Below are 14,572 nucleotides of genomic sequence, written 5' to 3'. Positions count from 1 at the left end.
TGTGCAGACGTGTGTCTTTTGTGTGAATTATTAATGAGACTGAATTGCTCCACAGAGAGTTGAGTGAGAGCGCACAGAGAATAAAAAACACAACGTATCTTTAATTAAAATAAACTAATATATGTTAAGTGACGTCACTAGGGCTCTTCTATAGAGTTAATAGAGGTGTATAAAGTTAACATTCACCTAAAGATGTTAAACTTGATTCCGAAGTCTATGTGATGCTGAAACGATGGGGGGCCTCTATCAAAGTATGTGCTAGTGTGTGACAGACTCTCCTACTGCGCATGCTCAATTCTTGCAGTTTACTCTGAGTTGTAGAAAGCTCTCTAACCAAAGTACGGGTTTCAGCTATTTAAGCTTCAACTTCTGCTCGTTCTTCTGCTGATAATTCCTCAATTCCTTCCTCAGCTTCTTCTATCACTTCTTCAATTCCTTCAGCAATCTCTTCAAATTCTGCCATTTCTGCAATCCAACCTAATTACATGCATTCACTATAGCAACTGCAAGTAAGCAAAAGATTCATGTAGGCAGCATCTCTATCCTGTAGCACTACTTCCAAGAGTACTGTATCATCTCCAAGATCTCCATGGGTAACTGGAAATTATATGTAAAAGGTTTAACCCTTAATTTGCTTAAATAAAACAGGACAGTATTCCAGCACTTACAGTAAGTGACCTTCATCCAAACGTTGCAATTCAGGAGTCATGATTGCCTTTTGTGCCTAAAAAGGATAGCAGAGAGGACGTGTAATTCTACATATGTTAAGAGATTACGACAAAAAAAAATCATATTAAGTGTAATTAAATTACATTATTTTCAGTTAAACTTTTGAGTCTCTTTGTTGCACGTCTCTCTTCTTCAGACCTGTAATGAAATGTAGTAAAGGAGAGGTATGTTTATATTATGTAAATTAAAGTTTTCAAAATAATAAGTGCTACGCCTTAAAAATTTACTGATTCTTATTAATTGTACAAAAGTTACTCTCTTTGTGCATTTGTTCATGTCCCTAAATAGATTAAAATCTGAAGCGATTGTGCATATCGCAATATCTACATTTACAGTACTTAAATCATTTTTATTATATTGCACAGGCCTAGTATGTATAATGTAAACGTAACACCTCAGCAAAAAAAAATTGTGCTAGTTCATAAAATGTAGAGAAATAAAGGAAAGACAATAAACCTCAAGGTGAAATTCTCCAAAAGAAGCAAACACCACCATCTCCTAATACCAGGCATGTCTGTCTGAGGGAAAAAGAATTATACTTTCTATTTACTTTCTAATTATGTGGCAAATATACATTATTTTTTACTTACCTCTGTAAATCAAAGACATAGAAGGTTCTGTTGATGTAGCCATGAAAACAGTCAATTGAAAAACAAATTGTTTGAAATGCTTTTACATTTATTTATTCAAATAATTATTGGTACCATATTGTTGACACAGTATTAATGCCAAGGCCCTGTTAAAATGGTCTGTGCAATATTTCTGTGATGAAAAAGACAAAACAAATCATTACTTAAAAAAAACAAAAAAACAAGCAATATAAACCAAAAAAATAAAATAAATTGGCATACCCTGAATCACTCCGTGAAAAGTGACTATCTTTGCCTGGCAGATTATCATCACCGGCTCACCCAAAACTCCCTTCCATAATCTGCATTCAACTTCCTCAAGCAGTAGATGTTTTGGAAATGTGTGTTTTGGCATTTGCAGGATGTCCTGTGAAATTTCCACTAGAATTTTCTTATACTCCAGCAAATATTCCATCATCTTTTTAACAGGAGAAGAGTTTGGGGGATATGATAAATCCTGACCGTTGGTCTCATCAGATTTATGGACAGTTTTAAGGACCTCTGAACTCTTTACTCTCTTGAAGTGTTGTTGCATCATCTGGAAAAGATGCCATTTTGCTGTGGCTTTGTGTATGCATGATTGCCGAGATCGGGCACAAGGACACTGCCAGTTATTTTACTTTTTATCATAAGTCACCATCACCCTTCCCATTCTGCTGTAATAGGACATTGTTGGTTCAAAGACAGAAATGAAATACTTTATTAATGAACATCCACAAGTGACATGGAAAGACAAAAGTCGGTCTGCAGTATCTGTCTCTTGTTGCAACAGTAACAGTTGGGCTTTTCTTGCTTCCTCAAACCACTTCTCCTGCACCAGCTGTGAGAGACAGTTCTCCGTCAGTGCAACTTTGGTTTTGTCAACTTTTTTACAGAAAGTTAGTGATTGGAGATGGCAGCACTCGAAAGGGAGGATCCCAGCGTTGTGCGCAAACTTTGAATTTAAAACACACTGATCATTTTTGCAAGCTGAACGATAGTTTGGCCCCCAAGTATTTATGACATGTATGTGGTGTTGCTTGACCATGAAAAGCCTTTTCAACTGCAAAAAGGCCAATTTTTTTTATCAATGCACTGAGATCGAAAGTGCCTCTTAGGTGTAATTGTATTTTCTTTGTCAGTATGATGCCGTCTTATATGAGTTCGTAGATTCTTGGCCAGCAAAGTTACTTTACATTGGCTGCAAGTTACAGAAGACCTTCTTTCTGAGCATTTTGGGAAGAATGCAGGTGACTGAGGCTGAGTCTGCTGGACGGAGGACAACTGAGGCTGAGTCTGCTGGAAGACATACATTTAAACAACCTCAGTAATGTTAGTCCTTTTGAATTTACTGTTGTAATAAAAATACACACTTATTACATCGAGGCTCGTTTACAGTGAAACATCATCCGCGACAAATGACAAATTGTATACATATGCATGAATTACTAACATTTATACATGGAAACTATATCCATGACATATCACACCTGACACATCATCTCAAATGGTGGCTTTTCTTTTCATGTGGACAAAGATATTTTTAAAACGTAGGTCATGTGGACAGAATTATTTTTAAAAATGAAGAAGAAAAATCTTAGTTTTTAAAAACACCCGGCTACGTGTGGACATGGCCTTGGGGTAGACATAACACAGTTACTGCTGTACAGGGTGGAAAGTAGAGGGCAATTACACAACCATGATACCACTATGTGATCTGAGATGGTATAGTGCTTTGCTAAGTTACTGCCTTTTTCTACGGTGGCTGAGAAGTGCAAAAACAAAATGAAAATAAAACTGAAAACAAAACTTAAAACTTAAGTTTTGTTAAAAATAACAAAACTTTTTTGTTTCATTCGCAAGCCACACATAGGCGTGTTGATTCTCACCGCTGATTGGACAAGACATCTGTCACTCAAAATATACAGGACGTACTAAACATCAACAACAGGTGAGTTCAAAGAACCAAATTAGCCACATCGTAATTAGCACGATGATCTCATCTTAAATGTGTCAGTTCATCTCGGATGTGGCGTAGTGACGTACGAAGAACGGTACTGGTAATACATTTGCAATACTGTAATATAGAAGGTTTTATGTACTGTATGATACAATAAAGTATATTTGTATTAACCACAAAGTGTACTTTTTTAGTATTTGTAATTGACCAGAAGTATAACAGCTACTGCTGTAATAAAAATATATACTCATAGTGTATTAATCATGTATTTGTAACACAGTAAAAATAGCTGTAATGTACTTATAATATAATAAATATATACTTAAATTGTATTAATTACTGTCAGGTATGTACGTTAGTACACACACAGGCATATACTTTAAGTGTACTAAGTATACTTAAAGTTGTTCCACTTTAGCACACAAAAGTATACTTAATACACTTAAAATTGTGCTTTTGTACAATTTAATTACAACTTAAATACACTTAGTACAAAATTAGTTGTTCCAAAATAGGCTGCAAGTACATTTAAGTATTGGCACGCTAGGATTTAATATACTTAGTATACTTTTTTTTTTACTAGGGATGACACCACGGTGGTGGACCTGATCAGAGGTAACGATGAGACGCTTACAGGGAGGAGATCCAGCACCTAGTAACATGGTGTGAGGACAATAACCTGGAGCTCAACACCAAGAAGATGAAGGAGGTCATTGTGGATTTCAGACGAGCTGGAAATCTCACACACACTCACATTCACATTAACAGAGCTGTTGTTGAGTGTGTACCCAGATTTATCTCTGAGGGCCTCATCTGGTGTTAACTAATACACCACTGCACTCTCACTGTCTGTCTGTATTACACTGCTTCATCCACTCTGAATCTTTATACAATCAGTAACTTATGTTTATTATTGCACTGTATATTCCACTCATATTTATTCTGTATATATTGTATCATACACATGTACATATATGGATGTCTGTATCATGTTTATTTGAGCATGTTATCTTCTTGACATGTTATACTGTATATTACTATATACACCATAAACTTATTACTTACTGCACTTGTACATTAATCACTTATTAATCAAGTCATTTTAAAATCATCAGAAATAGATATTTAATTCTATTTGTAATAAGAATTATATAAATTGTGAAAATCAGTGTTTAACTTGTAAATGTCTCCCTAATGATAACTGAACATTAGCATTAATACTGGACTAATCAGATCAGAAGGAGATTAGGGGGCGTGGTCTCTCATAAAAACATTTAGACCAGATTAAATATCAGTAAGAAGAACATTTCTGTAAAAAGATATAAGAGAAATAATAATAATAATAATTTCTGAACTTTATCAGCTCAGTATCAGACAGTAAATATTCCTTCATACTCAGTAGCTAGACCAGATTAAATATCAGGCTTTAAGATTGTGTTCAGGTGAGATTAGGACACGTCCAACATCAGTCCTGCAGGGTGACATGGGGGAAATGTCCCTGGGTCTCAGAAGGACACAACTGTCCCTTAACTACTGGCTTCATCTGCAGACAAAAGCTGGATCACGTGACACAAGTCTCATTAAAGTCTTTCTGTAAAAATATATGAGAGAAATAATAATAATAATAATAATAATAATAATAATAATAATAATTTCTGAACTTTTTTCAGCTCAGTATCAGACAGTAAATATTTTGTGATTCCTTCATACTCAGTAATCAGTCTGAGAAACATTCTGCTTTACCAATGTAAATTATTTGTCTGTTTTAAGATTTGACTCTCTCCCACCACTAGATGGCGCTCCATCCCTTTAGATCACACCTCCTTATTGACATGTGACTCACACACCTCCTGCATGTGTAGTGTGAGTTCTGTCTGTTAATCTGTCAGTGCTTTTACTTCTCCTCATCTTAAACAGTCCTCTGTAGAGCCTGGGACAAACTCAACTTATTACACACACTGACTGGAGTGTATGGAGTGTGTGTGTGTGTGTGTGTGTGTAAAGCTATTAAATTATAATGAAGTTGTGATTCTTGTTTTGATTTGTCCTTCACACACAGTCCTCAGTTCAGTCTTCATTCTGGAGTCACATTAGGACAGACATTATACAGTGGATTATATACAGTATAAAAGAGATAATATGAATGTAGCAGTAAAATTTCACTACAGTGTAGGGGTAAGACTATGTACTGTGATATATCTTGGACGACTAGGTGAATGACAAGATCTAGGTCTCCAACCCCTAGTACATTTAATTCCTGTACTTATGTTACTTAAGTATGTTTTTATCCGCCTTGCTGTGTGTGCTTTACCTTTTGTGAACATGACTGATGAGGATTGAACCTCTGGACCCAACATACACGGTAGCCCACAGAGTAAGAAGTCAAACCTTCCTACCTCTATCAGCCCACAAGACAGGAGGAATGCCCCTACTCCAAGATAACAGACTTTACAATTTATTATATGAAATGAAACAGTAATTTTAAAGGTGCAAAAGAAAACTCTAAAATGTCACTGAGCATAAAAATGAAAATGTTCAGTTTCAAACATTGAACTGTAATTAATAAATAAAACAAATTTCACTTAAACAACCTGACAGTTCCAGTCTCTTTGTAATTCCCACAACAGGTCAAAGCAAGGAACCAATTCTTACAAAAACTCAAATGATATAAGGTTAACCCAACAGTTCGAAGCCAATGTTTACATCTCACTTTGCAGATTTTTATATAATAACCAACATATAATAACCAACGGAACTGGGCTGTTGACCCCAAACAACAGATCCATCGGCAAAGATTCTACAATACCGTTCGCATCCACACGGCGGCAGCAACGAGTCAAAACAGCACGTGGAGAACTTTCTCGAAGCAACAGCTGCAAAAACAATCAGCCGTTCTGGAGTCCACTTCTCTTATTTAGTGTCAACTGTAATAGAGCACAAACTCACTCTTCAGAAAGAGACAAACACTCACTCAAACACTCTTTGGTGTTTTTGATCACACACACTGTTTACTGTATAAACCTTTTTCTATGTACAGGTACATGTAACCAGAAAACAGCATATACAGTACTGTAACTTTAAACTTACATTGTTTTGAGGCTGGACAATGGAATAAACTGTGTAGGTGCCAATAATATCAAACATTTATCTCTTAATTCTTTGACTATACTGCTGCTTTTTGTTGGAAACTAGCAAAAACTGGGGAAACTCACTCCACTCCTTGTAAAGTTCAGTTTCACTTTTGCTTGACATCGTGTTCTTTCTTCATAATAAAAAAATAATATAAGAATAAATAACAAAATACAGTGGAACCTACAGCATATGAGTTTAATCCGAGTTCTTAAGGTGAAATTTCGTATTGTGAAATGCATTTTCCCAGAGGAAATAATGTACATACAGATAATCTGTTCCAGCCACTGTAAGCAAGTACCAATATTACCAATTTCCAACATTATAATCATATTTTCCATGTAAAAATATTCAAAATATTTAGAAAAGACATGTAAACAATGTAAAATACAAAAATAAATACATTTCTTACAAAATTTTAGTTCTTATGGTGAAACTTCCTTAAGGCGGGGCATTTGTATACCAAGGTACAGTAACACAGTATAAAATGTAAATAACACTTTTATGTAAATAACGGCTATTAAATAAATCTGTATTCAGATTTTTTAAAAACTGAACTACAAAAGGACGTCACTGTGTGCATTAAACAGATTTATGTACATATATTACACTGATTTATGTACATTTATAATTTACAGTAGAGAATAAAACCCTGAGTTTATAAATAAAGTGTGTAGCTGGTTTGAGACAGTCTTTGCTTTAACCAGAAAAAAGAACTAGATATTTAGGTTTGTGAATTATTCATCACTGAATATTAGAAATTTTTTTCTTAATTAGAGACACAATTACACCACAGAGTAAGAAGACGAAAAAAATGAGGCTCAATGAGTGAAGACGGTTCCTTCCACCGTTATCTACAGAGACAGAAATTCATTGTTGTAAATAGTTCACTTTCAGTGAGATGAAATTATAAATGTTATTTCAGCTTTTAAACATAGTCTTATAACTTTTTAATGTAGAGTTTAGAGATATCTAGATTTATAAGATTATATAATATATTATAGATAATATACACACAAATTTATATACGTTTATATTTACATGTGAATTTTATTTTCTTATGGTTTATTTTAATATCACTCACATCATCACATAACAGTGTGTGACGTTTCCATCAGCGAGCTGTACAACACAACACACACTTCACTAAGGTTTAATATTCACTCACCTGAGGAACCTGAGCTGTTATCTGATCTCTCTTCTGTTTTTTCTTTGAAGGAAAAAATAATTAGATTAGCCTAGATTATCATAAATTAGATTAGATTAGATTAGATTAGATTAGATTATTTGTCACATGCACCTTAGAGTGAAATTATTTTGCGCATATCTCAGTTAGAAAGCTGGGGTCAGAGCGTAGGGTCAGTCAGGATACAGCGCCCCCTGGAGCGGATGAAGTTAAGGGTCGTGCTCAAGGGCTCAACAGTGTCAACTTAACCCAGAGCCTTAACCATTTGAGCCACCAGGATACTGGCCACCACTGATCTGTAGAACATTTAATCAGACACTAAAATAAAGAACATCTGACTTTGAGTCTTTGTATAAATGTTCTGTATTTGCTGACCAGTCCAGTGTGTCCTCCAGCAGTAGGCCTACGCATTCATACAGCATGTCCTCCCCACCGTAACGTTAACTCCCTCAGTGGTGACCAGTAGTAGTGAGGACCTGGTCCGATGAAGGTCTATCATCATCTCCTTGGTCTTAGAGGTGTTCACCTGGAGATGATTAGACCTGAACCAGTTCACTAAACTCTCCACAACACTCCTATGTTCCCCTTCTGTCCATCCCTTATATCTTATCTTAGCATGCTGCATATTAGCCTTATGTAACTTACACTTAAACCTTATAGTAGATGATATTTAAGAGTAATTTTACCTGAATGTTCTAATACAATAGTTTAATTACAATTTTTTTACATGTAAATGAACTGTAAAAAATATATATATTTCAGCTTTAACAGTCAGTGTGTGTTCTACTGACACTAACTCACTCACCATAGACTGAGAGTTTAACACTGTTGATCAGGACTGTTCCTCTCCTAACACGGACAGATCTCTTGGTGTGTCTCACTGTCTGGTAGCTGGTGTAGACTCCTGTATCAGTAAATGTCAGATTGTGGAACACCAGTGAACAGTTCCCCTTACGCAGCTCCTCCACAGGAACGTCCACACGACCCTCATATCCATCACCCTGATACGAGTCCACACCCTCTCGCTCAAACACAGTCTCAGACTCAGTGTTCCACTTAATATACGGTATGTCAGTGTCTACACTCGTCAGTTGACACGGCAGGACAGCTGTAGAACCCACTGGGCCAGATACACTGATCTCAGGTTCTGCAGAGAGGAGGTCTGAGACGGGAAATTATAATATAGATTAATCTGGACAGAGCAGTTATTTTAATAACATTATGTTTCATCTGTTTAATAAAAGATAAAAATGTGACTTACACACACAGACGCTGATCCACACGGTGCAGATGTAGGAAAAGTTGGTCATGGTGCGTCAGTGTGTGTAGATTTACTACAACAAACAAATATATTCATACAACTGAGTTCTTCTTAAAATCTGTCTATAATTTCTCATTTAATTTTAATTGTTAACTAATTATGTATAATACAATATTTTAACAAATATTATAACCAACACGAAAGATTGCATTCAAAGCCGTTTCAGCTGCTTCACACACAGAATGTTAAAATAAACAGCACTGAGGAGACTCGATTAACAGGAGACACATTAATCATTCAGACATTACAGTAGTGTTCCTGACACAAACTATACACACCCCTGTTACACTCTCCTGAGACGACAAGAGATCTTCATAACCTTCTTAAACCACAATATCATAACCCTGGTCTACAATATCTTCCTCCACTTCATCATCTATAATCATTGTTCTCATTGTACAGAACTCCATCTCTGTGAGCTGCTGAGTGACACTTCTGGTTAGATGATAACTGGATTCTGACGCCTCGTACCGAACATGTGCAGTGACAATAAAGTTCAGTCTAATCTAATCTAATCTAATCTAATGCCATAATTCAGAGTGTTTCTGTAGATGATTGACAGTTTGCTTGACTTTGATGTTCCTTTACAGCATTTCTGTAGTTAAACACAATATTGTGGAAGCAGCTAGAATGTGTTTACTGTTTCTATTTATGATTAATGTTGAATATACTGTATGTAACTGCTGAATGAATATCTAAACTCTATGAGTGTTGTGTAATTAGTGCACTAAGTGAAGTTCTGAGTTGTGTAAGAGCTGTGATATAGAGTTTATAGAGTTATATAAAGTTCACACTCACCCTCTCTTCATGTCTCAGACACTGTGTTTACACTTTAAATCACATCATCACATTAAAGTTACACAAATCCTTCAACAAAACATCAAGCAGATCCGAGTTTCCTCTCCTTCACAACTTCACACACACTTACAGCAGCAGCTCTCCGGATCTACAGTAACTCTCACTGGTTATAGGTTTTATACTCCAAAGGCGTCAAACTCAACGCTGCCCAAATCCGCGGTTTCTGTACGATAATAACTCGAGCGGCTTCATAAGCCGAGTCTTGGACGCTGCGGCTGTAAATATTTAACACGAGCGACGTGACGTTTATGAGAATTTGCGGTTGTGTTTTTCCCCTGATCTTGCAGGTTCCGCCCACTTTTGCTATTTCCTGCAAATCGATTGGTTGCTCTTCTACTCTTCCTGTGTTGGTCCCACTTCTTACAGATGATTGGTCCTACAGGAGACACTGTAGGACCAACCTTTTATAAGCTCAGCGCTTCAGTCGGTTTTGCTTTCTGTTTATTCCGTAGTTGATTCTAAATGTTCTTCTGTGTATATGATCCTCTTGCTGTGTTCCTGACTACTCTTAGACTTTCCCCCATTTGATGATTGATTGGTTTTTGTTCGCCTCTTCCGTGTAAAATCTTTTAAAATCTATTATTGCCACTTTTGGGGATTTGCTTGTTCACTTTTGTAAAATAAACACTAAGCAAAGGCACTTCTGGCTCAGTGGCTCGTATCTAAAGTATCTTTCTTATAGTGATATTGTTAGATTATCTGACTCATAGTGAGACTGTTAGATGAGTTTAAGACTGTATTGCTCGCTCACAAAACTGTTTCTTTATTACTAATCACAGCCCTAAAGTTTCCGCTAGCGCGACTAGGAAGTGAGTCCCGTAAATATTTTTATACATTTTAATACATGCTACCTTTCGTGTGGCTTTAGTTCATGTACCACCGCATTCAGCTGAAGGTTCAGGTTCACTTCCCTCAGTGGATTCTGCTTTTAACCCTTTTATCCTGGATGGAATGGTTTCTCTTTCGGACACAGATCCTGAACCTAAGCCACTTCGTATTCTGAGAGACTCCGGTGCCGCTCAGTCGTTTATTTTGGAAGGTGTCCTGCCTTTATCTGACCAGTCTAGTTGTGGTGCAGATGTTTTAGTTCAGGGAATTGAACTTGGTGTGGTGAAAGCCCCGTTACATAGGGTCTATCTTCACTGTGATATTGTGTCTGGCTTTGTTAAGGTCGCAGGTCGTCCTCAGTTGCCGATTAAAGGAGTTTCTCTTATTTTGGGTAACGTGCCTGTTGTAACGGACGCTCCTGAGGTGAATGAAAGTGAGTGCGACTAACTGCTCCGCCATGTCAACTGGAAGATCTTTTCCTGGGCAGATAAAGGGATCTCTGACCCAAGCAAATGAACTGAAATCCTCAGCGAAATAACGGCCGAATTGTTGTTTTAGTCCCTCTACATGCTGAGCGACTGCATCAATTAAAGTAGAGATATTTATCCCTGTCTCTTGCACACAGTCAGCGAAGTTGGGAAACATGTCAACATTTTTATTAATCAGACGATCACCTGAAAGGTGAAATGCAATAAAATACATCCAGTGCCCAAATAATGCATTGTCTGTTTTTTCTTGAAAACAATTTGCGCCCCCCTTCCTATCTTTCCGCGCAAGAAGTGCCCAAATTTCCCCATTTGACATATAATAGGGAAAAAATACCCCAGACTTAACATTGAGACCAACTTTGACGGATTCTAGCGCAGAGAATTTGGTAGAAATCTCAAATTTACAACACGTGAAGAAGCTTGCAAGCTGTGTCAGAACATACCCAGCGCAAGGGTATTAGTTTTACCCCCAGGGTGCAACAGGTGCCCAAATTTGCCCCATTGACATATAATGGGGAATTTGGTGCATGACTATTTTGTTGACCACCCATGAAAAAGGTGTCAAATCATTTGGCTTATTCGGGAATGGGGTGCTTGACATGACTATATTAAGGGGTGGGCAGCAAACTGCCCCAGCATTGGGCAATTAACATATAATAGTAACTTCCTTAGGAACTTTGAAACTGAACCTAACTGTGGATCCCATTGTTGTAGAGACACGGGGGTGGGCTCATTTAACGCAGGCAAAAAGGTAATTGCAAAAGAATTTGTATGTTCTGTATCAAAGCACATTAATAGAAAGTTATGTGGATATGTGGAAGGGAAAAGTGTGAAAGAAAAAGGTACACTAGCAGCTGGGATGACCGCAGCCTGGAGGGGATTGTCAGGAAAAGGCCATTCAAAAGTGTTTAGGACTTTCATAAGAAGTGGACTGAGGCTGGAGTCAAGTGCATCAAGAGCCACCATACACAGACGGATCCTGGACATCCGTCTGGCTTTTTCTCAGTAAAAAAAAAACTCTGGCAATGGTTTATTATAAAGAGAAATAATCAGTGTGTGTAGGGGTGAATACTTTCGATACAGAGTGTATATACAGTAAGTGAAATGATAATTTGTCTTCCTCTAGGTGGCGCTGGAGTGAGCTCTCTTCATCTGCTGGTCCTCGTCTTGTCACTTCTCTCATTTTTACTCTGTCATGACTTTGTCAGGGAGTTAAAATGATGTAAAACTCAGGTGTGTACTGTAAAGTGTACTGTAGACGTATTTATTTTAAAGTTTAGAGCGGTGAAGCCTGGAGTGATGAGATACTGAACTTTAGTTAAACTGATGAAGGAGAGGATTTAAGTACAGGAATGTGGAAGTGTTAGACTCTGGGAATGTTGCATTAATTAACAACATTTTAGGTGTTTGTACTTGTTTCACTACATCATCCCTAAAACCAGAACCAATAGGGGGGGGGGGGGTTAGTTCAGTGTAGTTTGTGTAGTTTTTTGTGTAGTTCAGTGTAAAGTCATCTGATGGAGTACAGGCTTCATAAACCAAGATTAAGTTTTATTTAGTCATGATTTAAATTGACAAAAAATCTTCCATAATGTGAAGTTAATGGAGTTATTGGTAATTTTATCTACCAGTTTATAAATATAGAGAGATGTGCAAGCTTGTATTTTACTAAGGAAAAAAAATTAAATCATAACAGATTTGTTCAAAAACGTATTTGGAATATTTTCTCCATAAGTATCGATTTTGTTCACTGTATATTAGAGAGAGAGAGAGAGAGAGAGAGAGAGAGAGAAGCAATTCAATCTCTGTTCTAATCCACACAGAGAGCTTTGTGTACATTACATTAGTATACATGAAATAGTATTAGTCTTATAATTCTGTTGTTGGTAGTAATAATAATAATAACATTAATAATAATAATAATAATAATAATGAGAGAGAGAAGAACATCCACATATGAGGGATGTTCAAGTCAAACTGGGACTAAGTGTTCCATTCATTCTAGCACTGTTGCCTTGCGCCTTGTTGCCTCCACCATGACAGACTGCAGGCTGAAAATCAGAATACATACTGACTATCTGATCTCAGAGCTGAACTTTACTGCAGTGGACTTTATTAAAGTAGATGAATAAAAATATAAGGATCTCATACTGTTACTTCCAAAAGGTCGCACATGTGATTAATTTAAAGATTAACAGTGAGGCACAAGAAGAGGAAAAAGTCCCGATCAGCCGTGGTAATATCTCAGTCTCTTTTAAGTCTCAGGAAAACACACACTGATCATCACAGCTAAAATGACAAGACATTTATACATTGTTCATTTGCTTATAAATCCTATTTTAATGGCAATTAAACATTGTATCATCATATATTATATGATTATCATATAAGAGTTATAGTATTAATATGTAACAGGCTATTATTATTATATTATTGTGTCAAGTGTGGGTTACCATGTTCCAATTAACATGCACTTTTTTTTTTTTTACAGTTTACAAATTTGGTTTGATTTGAGGACAAGGTGGTTTATTGCACTCAGCCATACACGTTTATATAGGTATTGTGGAGGCATGTGTGAAATTTCAAGGTGACATAGTCTAATATTATTTGACTAAAAGATAATTTACAGTAGGCCTATTACTAATGTTAAAGCAGTACAAAGATCAAAGGGAATCTTGTGTAATTTAGTTTATCTATTGTTTATTTAATAAAGGCTGTGTTTAAATACCAGTCATAAAGTAAAATCGAGGACTGGGGAAGATTATATTCTAAGATGATAATGTTTTTTCTTTTTGTTTTCCACCTTAATAGAACAAATATACACATTTTACATATTTCACCAGCTCAGACAGATGAGTCAGTATTATTATTATTATTATTATTATTATCATCCTGCTCCCTGAAACTTATACATTTATTTGCTCTTATTGATGACTTTATCAATTCAATTTTATTTTATAGCACTTTTAACAATTGTCATTGTCGCAAATCAGCTTTACACAATCAAAAAATTATTTAAGCTTGTATGGAATGTAAATGTGTATGAATCAAAATGATCCACAATCATCCATGTATTGTTTATTTATCTCAGAAAGGGTGTAGATCTCATGATCAGATGCAGACCTTTTTATCTGCCCAGCGAGTTTTCGGCGATATTCTGTACCGCTGTGTACGTAACGGACTTTATTCACAAATGCATCAATGACGTCGTACCACGGGTCAATGTACGGATTTACCCCAACCAGAAGCCATGGGTTAACGGAGAGGTCCGCGCAGCGCTCAGAGCGCGGACTGCAGCTTTTAAATCCGGAGACCCAAGTGAGTACAAATCATCCCGGTATACACTCAGAAAAGCAATAAAAACTGCCAAGGGACAGTACAGAGAAAAGGTGGAGTCCTGCTATAGCAACTCTAACATCAGGAACATATGGAGTGGACTGAAGACCATCACAGACTACAAGGGGA

The 14,572-nt window shown here is 36.5% G+C and overlaps 1 protein-coding gene across 1 annotated transcript; it reads right to left on the bottom strand.

Annotated features, from left to right (window-relative positions):
- Positions 1-7,712: 7,712 nt before the first annotated feature.
- On the bottom strand, positions 7,713-10,002 carry LOC128518035 (CD276 antigen homolog). The gene is made up of 3 exons (XM_053491163.1): positions 9,732-10,002; positions 8,874-8,946; positions 7,713-8,774 (listed from the first exon to the last, which is right to left on the bottom strand). The coding sequence occupies exons 2-3, from the start codon at positions 8,920-8,922 to the stop codon at positions 8,410-8,412; spliced, it is 414 nt and encodes a 137-aa protein (XP_053347138.1). The 5' UTR covers positions 8,923-8,946; positions 9,732-10,002; the 3' UTR covers positions 7,713-8,409.
- Positions 10,003-14,572: the final 4,570 nt, after the last annotated feature.

This window comes from Clarias gariepinus, chromosome 2 (assembly GCF_024256425.1).
Source record: "Clarias gariepinus isolate MV-2021 ecotype Netherlands chromosome 2, CGAR_prim_01v2, whole genome shotgun sequence".
NCBI classification, from domain to species: Eukaryota; Metazoa; Chordata; class Actinopteri; order Siluriformes; family Clariidae; genus Clarias; species Clarias gariepinus.
This window is presented reverse-complemented; position numbering and strand designations above follow the sequence as displayed.

Coding starts and splice junctions, on each gene's coding strand:
- LOC128518035 (XM_053491163.1), bottom strand. CDS start 8,922: ATGACCAACTTTTCCTACATCTGCACCGTGTGGATCAGCGTCTGTGTG. Junction 8,775..8,873: donor GTGGATCAGCGTCTGTGTGT/GTAAGTCACATT, acceptor TTCCCGTCTCAG/ACCTCCTCTCTGCAGAACCT.